The following is a 19,101-nucleotide window of genomic DNA, read 5'->3' as shown; positions in this document are numbered from 1 at the left end:
CTGTGGCTTTTATTCGTGTGATTCCGTTTTCCCTCATGTATTATGTGTTCACTTAGCAGTAATAGCACCACAATAGCAATAAACAATGGGAATAGACTAAAGACAAATAGACAAAAACAATGTAATTCCTCTTCCTCGCTGGTGTGTTTTCATTATCGACATCAAACTTAATTGAAACTCAGACACATATACCTCCACCAAGGCCTAACAGCTGCCTTCTAAAACCACATTTAAATTAACTTGATCCTGATTTTTATATGGATCTGCACATAACTCATAATACATGAAATCAGTCCCTTAAAATGCCTTTTTTTACGATATGAATAGTTCTCTGACAAATCCAGGGAAAGTTTTGAAAAGACTAAAAATGCTTGAAGTTTTAAAAATTATTTTGTATTCGCCTATACTGATCTTGATCCACACCAACATTTTGAAATGGGTTCTTTCCCAACCCATGCTGCGGCTTCCTACCAAGTTGCATGGTTGTCTGCCCTGCAGTTTTTGTGAAATGCTGCTAATTTTCTGACATACAAAGGTAATAAACATCTAGATTCGTTTCTGGTGTACTTCTGCTGCATTTCTCCTTCACAAATACCCACAAATACCTCCCAGCACCACAACTTACAGAACACTATACTTGTTTCTTATGACAACACGTCTGTAATGTCTCAGAGAAAACCTCCCAAGGAGTCTGGAGAGTGAAACTTCTCACCTGGAGGCAGCAGTGGAGAGACAGATGGGCTCCAGAAAGCCCAGCACAGTGTGTGCATGACTTCTTCATTCTCTGAGTCTGACCCATGAGGATTCACAGGGGGGTGGATACAGAAACTTATATAATGGAGTAAAAACATATGCTTTGTTTAGTCTGTAAAATAAGTGTTCATGGCAAACATCACTAATATCGTTATATCTGTGAATGGCTCACTTCGGCTGTGAGAATCCGTCGAGCTCTGATTCTCATGAGTAGTGATTTGTAGAGACATCCATAGACATAACACACTGTGGGAATCAAAGCAGGTATTCAAAAGCCTGTTCATCATTAGGACATGATGTTATGATGATGGGGTACAGCTACAGAGAAACAATCCGTTGAAAACACGAAAGATTAATGACTGATTCCTTTCATTCCTCGCCGAAGATTTGTAACGAACTACACCGAACCTTGACTTTATCTCTCGAGATACGTGACCAAAAATCATCCCTGAGACCTTGAAAGGCTGCAAAACAAGGCTGCAGCTGTGAGACTGCCGATGGGAGTACCGGCTCTTTGAAACCTATCGCAAAGCATGTGTCCATTCCTCCATTCCTCTCCGGCTGCAAAAACAACAGATACCGTTGTCCACCACCATCGAGTCCTAATCTGAGTGAAACGGTCACCTCATGGTTTTCTTTGACTTCACTCTTGTTCCTCTCCGACAAGAAGGATCTGAGTGTTTTATAAAACTCAGCCACTGTCAGACGACCAATAACAAGTCAACAGTGGCATCAGAACACACACACACACACACATCATGAACAATACATTGGTTCAACTGTCATATCACTGGTGACTGACTGGGAGATTTTTACCAAAGGAACAGGGAGCTTCTTTCCTCTCTTACTGAGGCGTAGATGAGAATATGAATACCACTCTTATATCTGTATCCATTAAATATGAAACTACTTTACCAAACTAACCGATGGATGGATTGACCATTATAGAGCGAGCAGTAGCTGTAAAGTAAATGATATAAGTATCAGTCATTTTGACAATAAAGTGAATAACGTGTATATAATGTGTATTTTCCAAAATGTGTTTCCTAAAACAGGCAGCATTCCAGTATTTTCTGACAGAGGCATTGATGCAAGGGTCATTTCGAACTGTATTTTTTAAAAGCAATGTAAATCAGAGCACTGAAAACTCACCTGTGTCTGAGAATATTTGCTCTGCACCTATAAAGCATTAATTTCATGTAATTTCTATAATCTGCGAACCCTCCCTGATGTTTGTCCTCACACACCTCCTCCTCCTCCTCATTAACCAAGATTAAGTGTGTGAGAGCTTAACCTGCTTCCTGAAGGTGGGAAAAAAAACATCTGAAACACAACCAACACGTCTGAAATCACCAAGGACACACGATGTTCCTATTTTGACCGCGTGTTCCCCAGTTGGTGAGATAAAAAGGGGGGAGTGTGCACACCTCCCATCTTCCGGAGCTGGACCCATTCAGAAGAACGAGTTGAAAAAAGGACTGACAGCACGGACACACCAACAGACAGAGAAGAATGCCGGTGGTGAAGGTCTTCTGCTGCGGAGCCCTGGTGCTGTGCTGGACCTGTGCGGCACTGACAGGTCAGAACCCACGCAGTTCCAACTGGGACTTTATTCATGCCTTGTTTGTGAAATGCATTTACAGTTCACGTTCTGGTGCTGCAGGCTTATCAATGAAGGTGTTTGCATGGAGTTTAAATTCTTGTCTTTTGAATCTTTTTTTCAGTGTCTCATGTAAATTGTTATTTTTCCCCCAACCCTCATTGGCCTCCGCAGTTTCCGATCCCACCCCTCGCCATGCACCGTGCTATGTGGAGGACATATTCGCGGCGCTGCGTGAAAGTGTGGGGGACGACGGTGAACTCACAAGCAGCAGTTTCACTCAGTTCGGAGTCTGCCCAGGACCCGACAGTCCATCGGGATCCGTCTTACTGGAGCTCGCCCAGGAAAAGGGCAGAAACCAGCGAAGAGGATTGGAGGTTTTGCATCCAACTGGAGGTGAGAGGTTGTCATTTTAGTTGAAATGTTTTTACTTGAATTTTTTTTTAATCTCAGGTCATGTATTGTTTTCTCCATCAGTGCTCGTGACTGAGGAGGAGGACACAGGAGCCCTGGAGTTGACCTTTGACCTCCCTCCGTCTCCTCTGCTCATGCTGAGCCACGTGCTGCTCCTGGTGTTTCAAAGTCCTCCTAAAGGTGAAGACCTGGAAGTGACCTTCTCTAGTCCGTCTTTGCAGCCTCACACGCAGGTAAGAAAAGGTCTGCTGGGAATAATGCACAAACTACACACTATTCTGTGTTGATGGTTTTAGGTGTAGTATTGATTCTGCAGTGCAGAATATTGCAGATGATGTTGTGGATGAGCAGCACTTGCAAACATTTACAACCCCAAATGTTTCTCTTTTGGTTTCCAGTCTGTGTGCATTTCAGCAGAAACAGAGTACACACTGTTGACAGGAAACGCATCAGACGCCAGCTCGGGTCAGAAATGGAGGATTTCCGTCGAGGCCAAATCTCCTGATCTGAGTACGATCCCAGTTCCTTGTGTTTTCTCTTTTTCTCGTTTTCTCGTTTCACCTGAACTCTCCTCACATTTACTCCCTCACTCTTGCAGAGCAGAACCTTAAAGACATCCTCATTGGTGAGAAATCAGGAAGTAGCATCAACATAACTCCACTTCTGCTTTTCTCTGGGGGAACTGAGACAAGGTTGTTTTAGCTTTCATGTTCCCTGTCAACGTTTTTTACCACAGTGACGTCAGAGCGGTGCCTCATGAACTTCTGTTTTTATTTGCTTCGATGTAGTCGTGTTTCAGGATCGACCCTGTCCTCGTCACAGACCTTCTCCTTCCTGTGTGAGCTGAGGCGCTTCCTGTGTGAGGTCCTGCCTCAGAACCGCCCCGAGGCCCCTCAGCTGCAGCTGGGCTCGCTGCAGTCCGTGCCCTACCTGTCGCTGGGCTTGTCCTCCAGCGAGACCCTGCTGGCCGGGCTGATCAACTCCTCCTCCACCACCGTCTTCTCCTTCTCTCGATGGGGCTCCGTGCTTCAGGTGCATCCCGGACAGTTGGCTCTATCTCCCTCTCTGTTGGAGGAGCTCAGGCAGAGGGTGGAGCAGATTGGGATGCAGATGATGGAGGTGATAGGGGGAAAGGAGGTGGGCAGCAGGGCCAAAGAGAGGCTGGGGAGGCTCAAAGAACTCAGTGCTTTACCAAAGACAGAACCAGGAGCAGGTGATGTAGTGTCTTATTGTCTCTAGCAGTCAGGCATCTCCTCCCAATCCTGTTGGATGGCAACTCATTTGACAGTTTTCTCCTCTGCATGTACCAGGAGAGAACCAGTACCGCGCCTTTCTTCTCCTGAAGGCCCTGCAGACGGTGGCCCGGTCCTACGAGCTGCAGATAGGACAGCGGACCCCCAGAGCCGGCTCCACTCACCCGGCGAGGGGCAACTTCTGCAGCCTGAGGAGCCTCACCGTCTCCCTGGAGAAACATCTCATGGGGCCCAACACGGCCGTCATCAACAACTGCAGAGGCTCGTGCTTGTTCCCCATGTTGAACACCAACAACCACGCCGTGCTGCTCAACTCCCACATCGAGAGCGGGAACGCGGAGGAGCGCGGCCCGTGCTGCGTGCCCGTGGCCTACGAGAGCCTGGAGGTGGTGGACTTGAACGAACACGGCACGTTTCTCTCCATTAAACCAGATGTGGTGGCGAGGGAGTGTGGATGCCGCTGAAGCTCAAGACACCAGAGAGATTGGACTTGTTTCATGGTCACGGTAGCCTGTTAGATGAAGCAAGTGTTTTGTCATGCGCAAAGTATTAATACACACGTATTTATTCAGGGTGGTCTTTTTGTACGTTGGAGTAAATGCACGCAATAAAATGTTCCCCTCATTCACAAATGTATTGAAAACAAAAGCATGCATGTTAACATATATTTGATGTTATAATTCATGTATCAGTATTATCATCACTGTTTGTACATCTATCTGAGAAGTTCTCTGAATAATAAGACATTTTTTTATCTTATTCAAATGCACATTTAATTTTTTTTTTTAATGAAGATTGCCATCATCTTTGAAAATGTGTGCAATTATTATTCAAAAAGGGTTTGGAAATATTGATTTAATACGAGAAATATTTCTGGATAAAAACTTTTATTGTCTAACATACAAAGATATTCAAATGTAACAGTTTTTTATTATTAAATTCAAAGTATAAGACTGTGGTCTCTTCTTTCAGCAGCTCGACATCCGTTATTCTTTGGTTTTGGGTTTCAGGATGGCTTTGTTGCCGATCGGCTTCTTTCTTCTTCTTATCGCTCCCACTTCTTCTGCTCCCCACCACCACATGACACTGTCCCATAGGTTGATCTGGAGGAAGACAGCAGCAGATAACACACATAAATTATGGGGGCTGCTGTGGCTCCGACCAGAAGGTTTTCAGCTCGAATCCAAGCAAATACTGAGTAAATACTGTGTCCTTGGACAAGAACTGAACCCTGAACGGCCTCTACAACATAAATGTTGAATGCACTAATAGGAAGTCACTTTGGATAACAGCATCAGCTAAATTATATGTAATACAATATACAACCACATAAAAATACTTTATAAATCCACTTATTTATTATGTTGTGTCTACACTGGTCAGATTTTACAGGTTTGGCGTAGTGTTGTTGTACTTAAAGGGAAATCCAACCTAAAGTGTGAATGATTATGTTGTTTATCCTACTCTACATTTCAGGTTAATTTATGAAATCCGTCAGACATTTAACTGAACACAGACACATCCTGTAACTCCTCCACAGGCCAACTTTCATTTCTATTAAAAGAGTCACTGGGAATACGTTGTTAAAGTGCTCATCATCATACAGAGCACTGGCAGCTCTGCTCAGGTAAAGACAGTATTTCACTTTTCACACTGTTCAGCCTGATGCTCACATGGTACAACCGGTCTGCACTTTTATCAGCCGAGTAAAAGTATTCATACAAGCATGTAAAAGTTCAAAATGGCAGTAAAGTACTGGCTGTTCTTTGTTTATACCAATACAAAAATCACATCAGTAATCTGGACGTTAGCATTAGTGAGTGAATAGATTTTAAACCATTTTTGCTTTTTGCTGCATACGTTTCTACTGAGCTGATGAGACAAATTATTTCATATTTCAGAATTCTACTAATACTATTATTTAATATATAAATATATCTATTATCTTCAAATTAAATATATAGAAACATAAATAAGGGCATATTCTGTGTTTACTGCTCTGGATGAGTAAAAGAAAGCTCCTCAATCCAAGCATTGCTACGACTCTGAACAGAACAAGTGTGGCTTTGAGAGATCGTGGATAATAACAATGAACAATACCTGAGTTATTGAACCATCCTGCAGACTTTCAATGAAAGACCGAATTCCTGTGTCCTCAACAAAAGAGTCCAAAGCATCTACAACCCAAAATAAAACAGAAGACACTGAGGACCAAATGGAAGAGAATGAATTAAGGATCCACAGAAGCTATCAGTCAAAAAGTGTAGAATTGAAAATGCTCAATTAAAATACTTAAGGAAAACAAGGCAATGCAGTACATTGATCAGCATGCATGCAGTATATTGTTGATAGCAGTACTCACCGTGCACCTCACTCACCCCCGAGGTCACCAGCAGAACGACCAGGGCCAACACCAAGCAGCGGTTCATAGTGAGTCCTTTCCATGGATTTGGAACATCGCTCAGATTTTCGATGGACAGAATCCGCTCATAAGACACTTTATAAAAAACCCAAACAAGTCAGATCCATGTACGTGAGTTGCTGTAAAATTCTGTTTGCTGTTTGAAGTGGACTCATTTCTTACTTGTGTTGTTTTCAAATGATCCAACTCACTCTTTCAGGTTAAGGTTTAGAAATTGCATCCAAAATAAAACTGTAAATGAAGATGGAGAACTGCTTACAGATAATTCAAAATCAAAAAATAATTGAGGCTCACTGCGGGTAAAGTGCACCTGCACTGCAACGTGCACAGTCTTTGTAGCTGCACTCTGTGTCATTGACTCACACAGGCAGCTTAAAATAGGCACCAGCAGCCAGTTGAACGAGGCAAACAACATTTGAGGGTTTAATTCTTTATAAACTTCTACAGTGTGAAGAACAAACGTACCTGATTGGACCGTTCGGTTGTGTCTCACTCCTGAAGTGAAGTCCCGGTCGTTTTGATGGTGATTTCTGAGCTGCAGGCACCGGAGTCGGCGTTCTACACACCCTGCACCATGTTCCCCCACTCCCTGATTGACAGGCACAGATGATGGTTGTTGAAAAAAGGAAAATGACACTGGTAGTTTGCGCTGATACTGTTGATACTGAAGCCTTAGAACAGTATCTGACGCCAATAAATATCAGGTGCCAGGCGGAGATTAAACCTGTGACTAATTTACTATTATAGGTATCATTCAGGTACTGCACCAGATCTTAGAATAGAATGACTGTCCTTGAAGCTCCAGTTACTAATTTACAATCAGAAAATATTTTGATTATCTGATAGAATATGATGACAAGCACCACGTCCAGCAGCATGAATTTTCAGAATTATATTTAATTAAATGTGTACCACACTGATTCTTGTAAAGCGTCAGAAGCCAAGGTTGGAAACTACTGGTTTATTCTCTAAGAATAGGTTTTTAAAGCATGTTAAAACATCCAGTATCTAAAATCCAAATATATAAAAGTAACTTTTAAGTAAAGTTACTTTAGCTTCAGACATAGTTCCAATGAGAATGAGCAGGCGGTGTGGCCTAGGGGGTAGAGTGGTCTCCAACAGTAAAGTTGGCGGCTCAATTCCCACTCTTTCCCATCTGCATACTGCAGTGTCCTTGGCAAGATACTGAACCCCTAATATTGGCCGAACCTTTCAACCTCCTATTAACTGCACAAATCTTACACTATGTAAATTTAAAGACAATAATACAAAATTTTAATTAAATTAAATTAATCCTGCGCAGTCGGCTTCTGCGCAGGAGGTAAATAAAAAACAAAAATTAAATTAAATACCCCAAAATAACCTTATAAATTAAAAATAAATAAATAATAGAAAATACATTTTTTTGCAAATTTTGGTAAGAATTTGAACATGTTAAAGCCCTCAAAAAGCCAATTAATTTGCCTGAAAATTAATAATAATAATTCTTACAATTTCAATAGTGCCTCACTGTTTGTCAGTGCTCGGGCCCTAAATACTGCTTGCATGAGTTATAATAAGAGGGGTTGTGTTGTTTTTTTATATTTTTGATCCTATTTCAGTGTATTTGTTTGTCCAAGCTTTTACTGTTATTTGCATATATATGAGTGTCTTGAATCTCCATCACACACACAGTGCACTAAAGTACACAGTGTTGATATCACTATGTACCTGAGCTGGATCTGGATCGTGACGCGCTGCTCCGGTGACAGCAGCAGCGCGTCAGGCCCGCCCCCCCTCCCCCGATGAGCCCCCAGCCCGCGGAGCCGCTCGCCCGCAGTAGGAGGCGAGGAGAGGGCAGAGCGAGCAGCTGGAGCGGACGCTGGCCGGATGGTTAAATCTAACCTTCAGACGATTTTGAATAGTCATTGTTTTGTTAGAGAAAAAGAGAGAAACTTAACCGAGATGCCTGTCAACGAGCAGTCCAGTAATAAAACTGAAAGCGAGAGGTATGTGATGTCGCAGTCTCAGTGGATTGGGACGCTAGCTAAGCTAAGCTACGTTTAAAAACCGCGGCCTAGCTTAGAGATGCGGTGTTTTTCCTGGAGAGGCGAACTCTGTGCCCCATATTTTTTTGTTTACATAACAGAGCTATTTTTGCCCGTTTGTTTTTTAAATCATATGGACAGGTTCTTGAGTTTACTCGGTTCTGGGTACAGGTTTTCTACAAGACCCATAAACGATTGAGCTTTATCTCGTTTCTATAGCATTTAAGGAAATCTGGTTTCCAGCAAGTACACAAACTCATAGTTAGCCAGCTCTAGCTAGCGAAGCTAATGCTAACGCCGCAGAAATGTAGTAGTTAAAACCCCGAGGAGTTTGCTAGTCAGCTAACGTCAAGCTGTCGAGGTACTTATCGATAACCACATTTAATCTAGTCCGTGTCATGTTTCATAGCACAACGCGTATTAAGACTGAATAACTCGGTGTTTAAACGAGTTATTTATCGTGTGTTTGCTTTCACGCTAATGTCAACCTAGATGAATTGCTAATTGTAACAGCTAACGCTACATAACCAGTATAACCAGTGTTTACATGCATCAGGGGTAGCAGTGGAAATATTACATCCAGAGTGTGATCACGTTTTCTACCTTGACCTTTACTGTGATCTTGTAAGAATACACGGATCAGTCAATATATTTATATAACGGTTATGTAAAATGTGCCTGTAGCTGACGAGCCTAGTGGAATAATGGCTGAATTGACCAATAGGGGCTTCAGAGCTTGTTTTTTTACCCCATTTTGATTCAGAGGTGAACAAACAGTGAGACATCCAGGGACCTCTCGTTGTTTTTGAACGGATCAGTCATCAACCATCATTGTAACACAACCTCTGCTGTGGGCTTCAATCAAATCTGGTGTTGTTGTGTTAACCATTGTTGGTTTATAAGTCAGCCAGTTTGAATCCTGGAGATGTGTCTGACAGAGTGAAACCATTGAGCGATTGGGCAAGGTGTGTGTTATTGTTGAACCTCGGTTGTGTCCTGACAGGGTTTTGGCCCGAGGCTTCTTCTGGTTCTTTATTACTGTGAACGACTCGTCGGAAAATTCCACTGCACTGCGAAGGAGGGGGTGGTACAATGGGGATGTTTGAGTCCCGAGATGACACACAAACACACTCAGAATCTGCTTCTTATTCAACACAATCACTAAAACAATAATATTATCTATCACTTCCAGCCTTTTTCCCCTGTTTCCCTCAAGACATTTAGCATTTATGTTAACAGCCTTGCAGCTGTTATGTAATAATCCAGTGATCCAGGTCGTTGAAGATTATAAAATATGTAGTTCTCTCTTTCACCAGTAGCTTTTTTTCGACACAGGCAGGTGCCTTTTTTAACCCAGTGGCTCGCGACTACTGATCCTGTTTTATAGTTATTGGCGTGAGGCAGCGTGTCGTCCGTCTGACGCACACACACTTCCCTCTAACAACACTTGCACAACAACCTCCTAGAGATGAGTGGTCCTTTTTGTGATATTAATGCACGGCAACGGTACTCTTACGCAAGCAGAGGCTCCAGAGGATCCTTCCTCATGTGACCAGAGCAGCTGTCTTTACCAGAGCGACCCAGGCTGCGAGTGTGTGTGTGTTGCCTCCTGCAGTGCACATGAGGATTTCAGAGGTTGCTGAGTTGTGCAAATCGATTTGAAACCCCCCCGTGCTTCAGTTTACATGTTAGGAAAAAAAGAGGCATCGGAGGTTTTGTGTTCAGATGCTAACTGGCTGTGTGAGTGCGCAATCTCCATTAGTTTGCACGATCTGGTAATAAGTTAGATACCACAGATTGACATGGTTAGACTCGGCCTATGACCACGGTTCTCATTTGGTTTTCACACATCTGCTCCAAATATAGCACAACAGTGGCATTTGCGTAAGAGAGCATCTGTTTGTGTGAGAGCGTTCTTGCTTTGCTGCAACAGTGCAGCTGCAGCAGCTAATGGGTTTGTTCCAGACCAGGACTCTGTAAATAGGCCGCCTCTGCAAACGCAGCTACACACACGGACTGCACAGGCAAGCTAAGACAATTCTGTCGAACATTTGGATTAATAGCTGATCTCTCTGGGTGAAATGGTGCTTGTCCCTGTCTATGGTCAAACCGGAGCAATGCGGTTAGTGTTGGATGGAAGGAGGCTAGACAAACAGAGCCTGTTAATCTGGTCGTGTTCTCCTCAGAATCACGTGACTGGATTAAAATATGGTTCTGAGAAACCGAGGCACACGGCTCTGTTCATCTTAAGAAGTGATGTGTGACTCTTCTGTATGAACAGTGAATCAGGGAACGGGACAAGGATGATGTGGAAGAGAATCCTTCACTGCTGTGGAAGCACAGCCACTCTTGCATCATGCTTGTTAATTAAATGTGCAGAGGTCAAATGCTCCTTATCAATAAACTCATATAAATATCTGTGTCTGAATCAGGGACAGTTACTGATTGAACTATGCCCCCAGCTTTCTGTTATGTGTCGAAAAACTCACCCAGGTTTAGCAAATGTTTTACCTCGTCTTAGTTGAATCATTCAACACTGAGTTTGTTCCAAGCCTGATGTTCATAGTTAGAGTTTAGTTTGTTAGCAGAACCTCCAGTGAATATTCCTCTTTTAAATGGCTCCTTCTGCGTTTCTTTCCCCCCCCAGTATCTCCAGTCCCAGGAGGTGCTCTCACTGCTGCAGTTACCCGTGTCTAGGGCCTCTGTGGTGCTCCTGATGCCCCTCTCCCACCCCTGAAGATCCCAGGTGGGCGAGGGAATGACCAGCGGGATCGCAATCTTTCAGCCAAGCTATTCTATTCCGTAAGTTGCACCTCATGTTGATGTGGACCTGCCTTGTGGTAACAGGGCAGTTTGACAAGTCTTATCTACCAGCAGAGATGCAAACACAAAGGTGGTTGTTTTCAATTCAGCTCTTTGGAATCGTATCTGTCTTTACCAGCAGTGAGCCTCATGATGTCATTGTTTTCTTAAGATGCTGTGGCCTTGTTTTTGTAATATTTGAATGTATCTCAAAGGCTACACAAACATAATTTGTTGCTAAATATAACATGTGTGATAATAATCAGGATGTTCCAGATGAGGTTAGGATCTTTGGAAGGAGAAACATAGTGTGCTGAGCTGGTTTACTAAAAAACCAGCCGCTGTGTTTGTGCCGCTGAGATAAAGCTGGTTTTCTATTTCAGGGCACACAAACTGTGTCAGTGGTGAGGAACTTGTTACACCTGCTTTTTTCATCCCTACACACATAACATGTTCAGGCATTTTTTCAAAGTTTTATTTACTGTCAAATAACCTTGATGAAACGTCACATTCTTATAACTTTTTTTTATATTCTTTATTTTTTTTTTTTTTTTACAGTTGTTTACAAAAACTTACTTCAGCCCAAGGGCAATTTTCTTTCTTCTGCTGTCAACCTTTTTCAAAATTGGGTAACTTTGTACATTTTTGGAGAGGTAAAGTGCGTACATGTAGACAATAATCACAGATCAGTAGAGAAAAACAAATAAATGAATAAAAACAAGCCGAATAAAAAAACAACAACATGTTAGAGGGTGATCTGAGGGAGAATGGGATAGAGGTTGGTGAGGCTCGCTAAATCAAGGCAACATTACAGGGTCATTCATTCAATACTTCCACAAAGTCTGGCCTTAGGGGTTTTACATATCTCACCCATTTGCTCCATAATTGGATGAACACAGTTTTCCGAAGACGAAGGAAGAAAGTTATCCTTTCCATAACATAAATGTCATTTACTATATCTATCCATTCCTCTATCTTTGGGGGCTCAGGAAGATTCTTATGATAATTGAAAGCACTTTTCCCTCTGCTCTCCTTTAGGATGCTCAGCTACTGGTTCTGGAAGAGCCCCCCCCTGCCAACGGCAGGGTGCGCTTCTTGCACTTCGAGCCACGTCGCTCGGACGGGAAGCTCTGTGTGTGGAGGGCGGCGCTGAAAGGAGGGAACCTTTACGTTGAAATCCCCCCTGGAGCTTTGCCCGAGGGCAGCAAAGACAGGTCAGTAAGCAAAACATAAGCATTTTAACGGGCAAAAGGACAATCTATCTTTTTCTTTGTGAATGATTGATGTGAAAATAAAGGTAAAATAGATTCTTTTCTTTTTTCTAGTCATCACACATTGTACAAAATGTCTAAACAATACAGAAAGTCTAAACAGGCTTTACATTATGTATGGTGATTGAAAAGGCTCGGACATTGTTCATAGAAATCGACTTTGACCATCATGAATGTTTATTTTCTGTGAAACATATCAACATATTATCTATAAAACATTAACACTTTTGTTTACTCTGACTTTTCACAGTTTCACCCTCCTGCTGGAATTTGCAGAGGAGCAGCTGCAGGCTGATTACGTCTTCATCTGCTTTCACAAGAGCCGTGATGATAGAGGTACGACTTTTATTTGGTCTGGGTTTACTTATACAAAACTTTGATATAGTACCAGCACAATGAATAGTTGAGCCTACAGTTAATCATATATGAAATATACAGTGAGTTTATTGAACGCATTTAGTTTGTAGCCTCTGGAGAAACTTGATTATTTCTTTCAAAATAAGATACGTTTGAATATCTGAGGCGAGGGAGACTTTACCACAATGAACAAACTTAACAATTTGTTTAGATTTTGTTGTTTCACTATTTGTATATTTTCCCCAATTCCTCAGAACCTTCTTTCATAAATTCAGTCTTCATCAAAAATTGGTTTAAAACTAGCATGTAGAGCCGATCCCTCTGCTGTGGCCAAACATTGTTCTAAAACTATTTAAGATACATACTGCTATAGTTTTGAAAGGAATCTCTGATTATATTATAAATGCAATCACCACACATGTTTAATGTATTTAAGTGGAATCACATCATCTCAGAGATTTACACGTGTTTCCGTCTTGTCCCTCCTCAGCATCCCTCCTACGTACATTCAGTTTCCTGGGCTTTGAGATTGTGAGACCGGGTCATCCCCTCGTCCCCCCCCGCCCTGATGCTTTCTTCATGGCTTACAGCATCGAACGAGACTCCTCCGATGATGACTAGAAAAAACGCTGAGCAGTTACAAGAAAAACGCTGAGCAGTTACAATGTTGTAGTTTTTTTGGTCCATACCCACAAATCTTTATCATTTTTTGGGAGATGAAAATATTATTCCAGCTCAGTAGGGTTAAGGTTTCCTGCTCCTTTGTGTTTGACCTGTACCTCCCACGTGCTGTGTTTCAATGATTTTGCACTAGGGTAAGATGTTAATATACCAGGAATGTAAAGCAAGCGCCCACATAATATCAGGGCATTGTGTCCTCGCCACTGTATGACCCTTTGTGATGTGTAGTTCTCATTCCCCTTCAGCAGCCCCCCCCCCTCCTCAGAATAAACCCTGATCGTCTCCACAGTGTAATATTTATGATAAATTCAAATTCATCTTACTCATGTAAGTAGATATGTCTTCATAGCAAGTATCAGTTGATTCTCCAGTTTGTATTGATTTTTTTTAAATGTGTGCATGATTTTCATTTGTGATTTTAATTCACTTGATAGGAATCTGCATGTTGTAACTGTACTAAATAAAAGTGCTCACCTAGAAAGTGTCGTCTGTGGTCCTGTGAGGTCATGCAGACGTGAAACATGTCAGCGCTCTGTGTTTTGAAGTGACAAAATCACACAGTGTCAACCCACCACATCTAAAGGGAGAAGGGTTAACGGCTTTCACCAATCATCATATTGAACCACTGATCCATTCTGCTGCTGGAAAATGATTTTCAGATGCAAGTGGTTTGTGTGACGATCTCCTTTGAAGCTTACTAAGGCTCTAAAATGTCACATTGCTGTAATCATCTTATTGAGCTATCAAACAAAAGTGTGGAAAAACAAAAGAACCGTATAGCAAGACTTTAAAAAGGCAAGTTTATCAAAGCCCTTAAGTATTATATATAAAACTGCCATGATTCTTTTTGAGGGGTTAGGGAAAATACAACCTCTATATTGGTAAAGCACTTCTCAAGATAAAGTGCTTCACGAATGAAAAACACAAGTAAAAGTATAAAAACAAATACAAGAATCAAAACACTGAATGTGTGAACATGGCACTATAGGTCAAATCAGAGATTGCGATCACAGAAGTACATGTTAAGCTTTGATTTCAAAATGCCTCTGACTCAGCCTGTACGTGTTTATCCTCGGACAGTGTCAAACAGTCACAATCAAAATTAAATCATCTTGGGGATTTATTTTTCGAGAGACCTTAATTTCCAGTCTGTGAAAACAGTACATAAAAAAAAAAAGGAAATGCTCAATTATCTTGTGAAATAACTAAACTGACATCAGAGAAATAAAATACATCTTCAGGGTATTTAATTATTCATTTACAGCCCAAGCTAAAAAAGGGTGTTCACACCCCAATTGAAGCTAATACCCTATCTCTTGATCACGCCCATTTACTTCTTCTTTGTGTCATGGCTGACCTTCCACAGAATTTCATGGAAATCTGATGAGTAGTTCTTGAGAAATCTAGCTGACAGACAGAAAACATAACCTCCATGGTGGAGGTAAACATTCAAAGTGAAGCACTTTTTACATGAAGAAACTGAAAGGAGCATGGAAGGAATTGGCTTTTCCTTTAACTCTATAATAATAATAATAATAACCCAGGAGTGATTTGAGGAACCATCTAATTTCAACATGGACTCTCTGTACATGTCAGTCCATGGTCAAAGTGAGCCCCAGCTGACTGGTCACACTCACAACTGTCTCAGGGTCTGTGAATGACAGGTACTGCAGACACAGGCACTCCTCCCAGTCCAGCGCAGACTGATCCTGGATCAACCCTCTCTCCGCCAGCTTCATCACCAGCAGCGCCCGTTTGATGGTCAGCCAGTTGTGTACAGCTCCTGCTGTGGAGGGGCCGCTGTGATGGAGGAGTGGGACCTGGGGCCCCCAGAGGAGCACCTGAAGCAGGGCCACCATGTCGGCTATCGGAGGCCCGCTGCTCCCGTTGTGGAGCAGAGAGGACAGATGAAGAAGAGCCCGTCTGTATGAGGACGTGGAGAGACTTGATGCTGAGCTCTCTTGTGAGGACAAGCAGAACTGCAACAGGGCCCCAATCTGTGAGTTAATGGAGGAAAGGGGGTGAGACACAGACTGCGGGTTTAACACCACACGAGGGGAACCTTGTCTCCTCCATAACATCTGGATCCTGCCCTTGTTCTCCAGGGTTTCCCACTCCCTCTCTTCTTTCAACCTGCAGGTCATCAAACTTCTTTTGGCTTCAGAAGAACCATCGAGCTTGTTCTCTGTCTCGTCCCTTGCCCCGCAGGGCCACACCAGAAAGATCTCCTGGGGTCTGAGCTCAGCTGCCGTGGCCCCGATGTTGTAGAGATGCTTTGCACCTGTTATTATCTGCAGCAACAGGACACACACCTGCCTGTGATAGAGCAAGCTCTCTGCGCTCTGCAGGGAACGGCTCTCCTGGACAAAGTCCTCCAGAGTGGCGTGTGGCAGGTCCCTCTCAACGCTCACTGAGTGTCCTCTCTGCAGGAAACACTGAACCGAGCTCACATTCATCATTATGGGATCTGTGGAATACTCAGTGCTGCCTCCGCCTGGTGTTTCAGCAGCAGTGAACTCTGATATAGAAGGAGTGGAGGGATCTTGAGGTTGTAGGGTGCTGGAGTCGTTCTTCAGGATGCTGCTGGGTGTGAAACGAGCGACCACACTCTGCACGTTGACATGTGACAGTTGGTGCTGGGTGGGTGCTTCGTCTGCATGTTTGTGCACCTGCGGAGAAGGAGAGAAAACTCATGAAACAAAAGTTATAACCAGTAAATTCTTGCACTGCAAATATATTTAGTGTTTGAAACAGAAAAGAGATATGAGCTGTTTTAGTAGAGCCACCTGATGACAGTTCAGAGGAAGTGTTCTAGCACCGCAAGTCATTTGCCAGTGGTGATAAAGATCATGTTTTCTGTGAGAAACATGCAAACCACTTATACAAATCCAAGACTACCATAACTGCAAGACATCATTTCAGAGTACGTGCAAAAACTCAACACAGCAAAAGGAATTTTGCAGAGTATGTCAAAGTGAAAGAAATAGCTGATACCCTTAAACCGAGCTCCCTCCCTGGAAACCTGGGGCTGTGCAGTCTGTAGTAAACACACTCTCCTATCTGCTTTGGCTGGCTGTCCTCAGTAAGCAGGAAATCCTGAGGCTGGTATGAGCTGACGTCCTTCTCTGCAGCCTCCACTCGCAGCAGGATGCCGGCCTCTACGCTCTGCGCCATGCTTCTCAGAAAGAGAAGATGGCGATGCAGGATCCCCTGTGAAACAACCCTCTGGTCGTCGAGGCTGCTGAAGAGGTTTGGCAGATGTTCGTCCGGGGAGTCAAAGGACAGCTGGGAGAAGGAGTGCAAAGGAGGCACGCTCCTTCTGACCTTTGTGACCTCTTCTATCTCCTGATGGAAGTAGCGGAGAGGTGAGGGAGCCAGCATGTACAAGGGGTTGTCAAAGTTTTGAGGGTGTCTTTGCAGGGGAGACGAGGGAGACCAGGGACACAGCTGGGGTGCGTTGGTTCCAGGGAGGGAGAGGGTGCGATTTAACCTCTTCTTTGGAACAGGCGGGGGGTGGACGTCTGAGAAAAATCTCTCCTGGTGTCGAAAGGGATCTGAGATGAGAAAGAGATTTCAGACGTGATCAGTGAGCAACAGAGAGACGAGAGAACACTTTGAGATCATCCTACCTGCTTTATCTGCAGGGAAGATAGAGATTAGACTTGTCAGCAATTGTAGGAACTTCCTTTATCGACGTAAGTTTTTTGTTTGAAATATTTTCCTTTCCTTGATGTTATATTTCTTATTCTTGTTTTGTTCTGTGTTGTTTTAATCCCCATGTATGTTTGCAACCTTCTTTGAATTAGTGATTACGTTTTATTTTAAAATATTATTAAGGGTCGGCATAGACAGTGGAGTTACACATTCAGAAAAAGTTATTTTTTCGCTGAATACTCTGCAAATCATGGCAACCTCTCTAAGTATCACATGTATTTTATTGAAAGTAACAGTTTCCAGATGGGCACTTCCTCTGTTTCAGTTCTCACATGCAGCCTGTGAGATGAACTGAGAGGGCTAAACCACAGAGGGTAACATGCATTCTGTTCCCATCACACTTGGCTGTACAAGTCGATTCTTCCCCGACCCTGAGAACCAAACAGCAGCAGGGGATGCACTACGTTATCTGACCCTACCTGATTCAGTTTTTACAGTTGCATTTACTTTGTATGATTATTTTTTTGCACTCTGCTGTATCGTACCGTAGCGCTGGTGTATGGGGCATTGATCTGCATGACAGTCAGTGGGCTCAGAGAAGACATCGTCGTAGGCGTAGTTCTGATGCTGGAGTCCCACAGGGCTGAGGAGGAAAGAGTCGTTGCTGGAGCGACTCCGACTCCTGTGGAGGTAACAGCACAGAATAAAACAACTTTGAACTTCTATCATGAATATAAACCCTGTGCATGAGTGCAACTCTTTGCATATCAAGAACTTTGCACCTGCATAAAGAATAACAAAGAATGTTCTGTCTGTGGTGCATCCACTTCATCAAATGAGCTGAAAATAACCAGTATCACAGGCATGTTTTTAAATAGGAATATGTGATCAGGATTAACCAAAATGTAAAGCCAATGTAAACACAATATTGGGGTCATGGTCGGTCCTACCTGTGCTGTTTGACAGGCAGAGCTGGTGGCAGCTCCTCCGCTCTGCCCCCTGGACTGTACGCCATCTGGACCCTAGAGTTCCAACAGCTTCACCCTCCACGTCCTCTGTCACTCAGCACTGTTCATGTGAAGCTCACAGGTGGCTAATTCACTTCTCACTCAGACTTCCTGTCTATTTCGGCTACTCCCTCTCCCTCCGCGCCGTTGCATGTTTTTAACTCAGCTTATTTAAACAGGTCTGCTCTGCTGCTCTGCTAATTTAGTTTAGCTCTTATCTTAATTTTGGGGTCTGAGCTTGAGGTTGGCACCGGAAAACTCAAGTGTCGGTTGTCAGGGCAAAACTTTTGTGTAGCTAACCTCAACTTGACAGAACAACGGAACAGGGCAGAGCAGTTACAGCAGAGACACTTCATGTTGCAAACTTCTATCTCTCTCTCTCTCTCTCTCTCTCTCTCTCTCTCTCTCTCTCTCTCTCTCTCTCTCTCTCTCTCTCTCTCTCTCTCTCTCTCTCTCTCTCTGAAGCTGTCGATGTGCTTTTCGCCCCGGGAAGTCTCAGCATGAACTTCTCTATCCTTGATGATGCAGTTTGAGCCTTTACATTTGCAACAGCTTCTCCAGGGGTTACCGCTTCAACCCAGTAGCTTCTGCTTTCACTGACTGTAGTGGAAAGGTGAAACATTCAAGCAGAAAAACACAGGCTGAGTTTTATTTTGTCCATATTGCTCAACTAAGAAGTTTTGGAAAAATATCTTCATTGAGCGAAATATAGTAAATATAGCAAGACCTATATAAACATGCAGAGAATAGTTCTTAGCTGTCAAATTTGAACAAATGTCTTCCAAATTATTTTCCATCAGAAATAAGGTTTGGCCTAAAAATATCATGGATTGTTCCAAAAGCTCTGTGAATAAAATTAA

General features: G+C 43.0%; 3 protein-coding genes across 3 annotated transcripts; 2 read left to right on the top strand and 1 right to left on the bottom strand.

Annotated features, from left to right (window-relative positions):
• The first annotated feature begins 2,265 nt into the window (after positions 1-2,265).
• amh (anti-Mullerian hormone) lies at positions 2,266-4,676 on the top strand. Its single transcript, XM_061078375.1, has 7 exons — positions 2,266-2,332; positions 2,528-2,749; positions 2,831-3,000; positions 3,166-3,277; positions 3,366-3,459; positions 3,556-3,980; positions 4,078-4,676. The coding sequence occupies exons 1-7, from the start codon at positions 2,266-2,268 to the stop codon at positions 4,482-4,484; spliced, it is 1,497 nt and encodes a 498-aa protein (XP_060934358.1). The 3' UTR covers positions 4,485-4,676.
• A 3,565-nt stretch (positions 4,677-8,241) lies between these two features.
• oaz1a (ornithine decarboxylase antizyme 1a) lies at positions 8,242-14,061 on the top strand. The gene is given in 6 exon segments (XM_061078338.1): positions 8,242-8,430; positions 11,117-11,183; positions 11,185-11,271; positions 12,310-12,485; positions 12,793-12,878; positions 13,390-14,061. Coding segments are annotated over 6 exon segments (666 nt in total). The 5' UTR covers positions 8,242-8,311; the 3' UTR covers positions 13,521-14,061.
• Positions 14,062-16,918: 2,857 nt separating this feature from the next.
• On the bottom strand, positions 16,919-18,285 carry peak3 (PEAK family member 3). The gene is made up of 4 exons (XM_061078906.1): positions 18,185-18,285; positions 17,780-17,916; positions 17,017-17,134; positions 16,919-16,925 (listed from the first exon to the last, which is right to left on the bottom strand). The coding sequence occupies exons 1-4, from the start codon at positions 18,247-18,249 to the stop codon at positions 16,919-16,921; spliced, it is 327 nt and encodes a 108-aa protein (XP_060934889.1). The 5' UTR covers positions 18,250-18,285.
• Positions 18,286-19,101: the final 816 nt, after the last annotated feature.

Source organism: Limanda limanda, chromosome 9, assembly GCF_963576545.1.
Source record: "Limanda limanda chromosome 9, fLimLim1.1, whole genome shotgun sequence".
Taxonomy (NCBI): domain Eukaryota; kingdom Metazoa; phylum Chordata; class Actinopteri; order Pleuronectiformes; family Pleuronectidae; genus Limanda; species Limanda limanda.
This window is presented reverse-complemented; position numbering and strand designations above follow the sequence as displayed.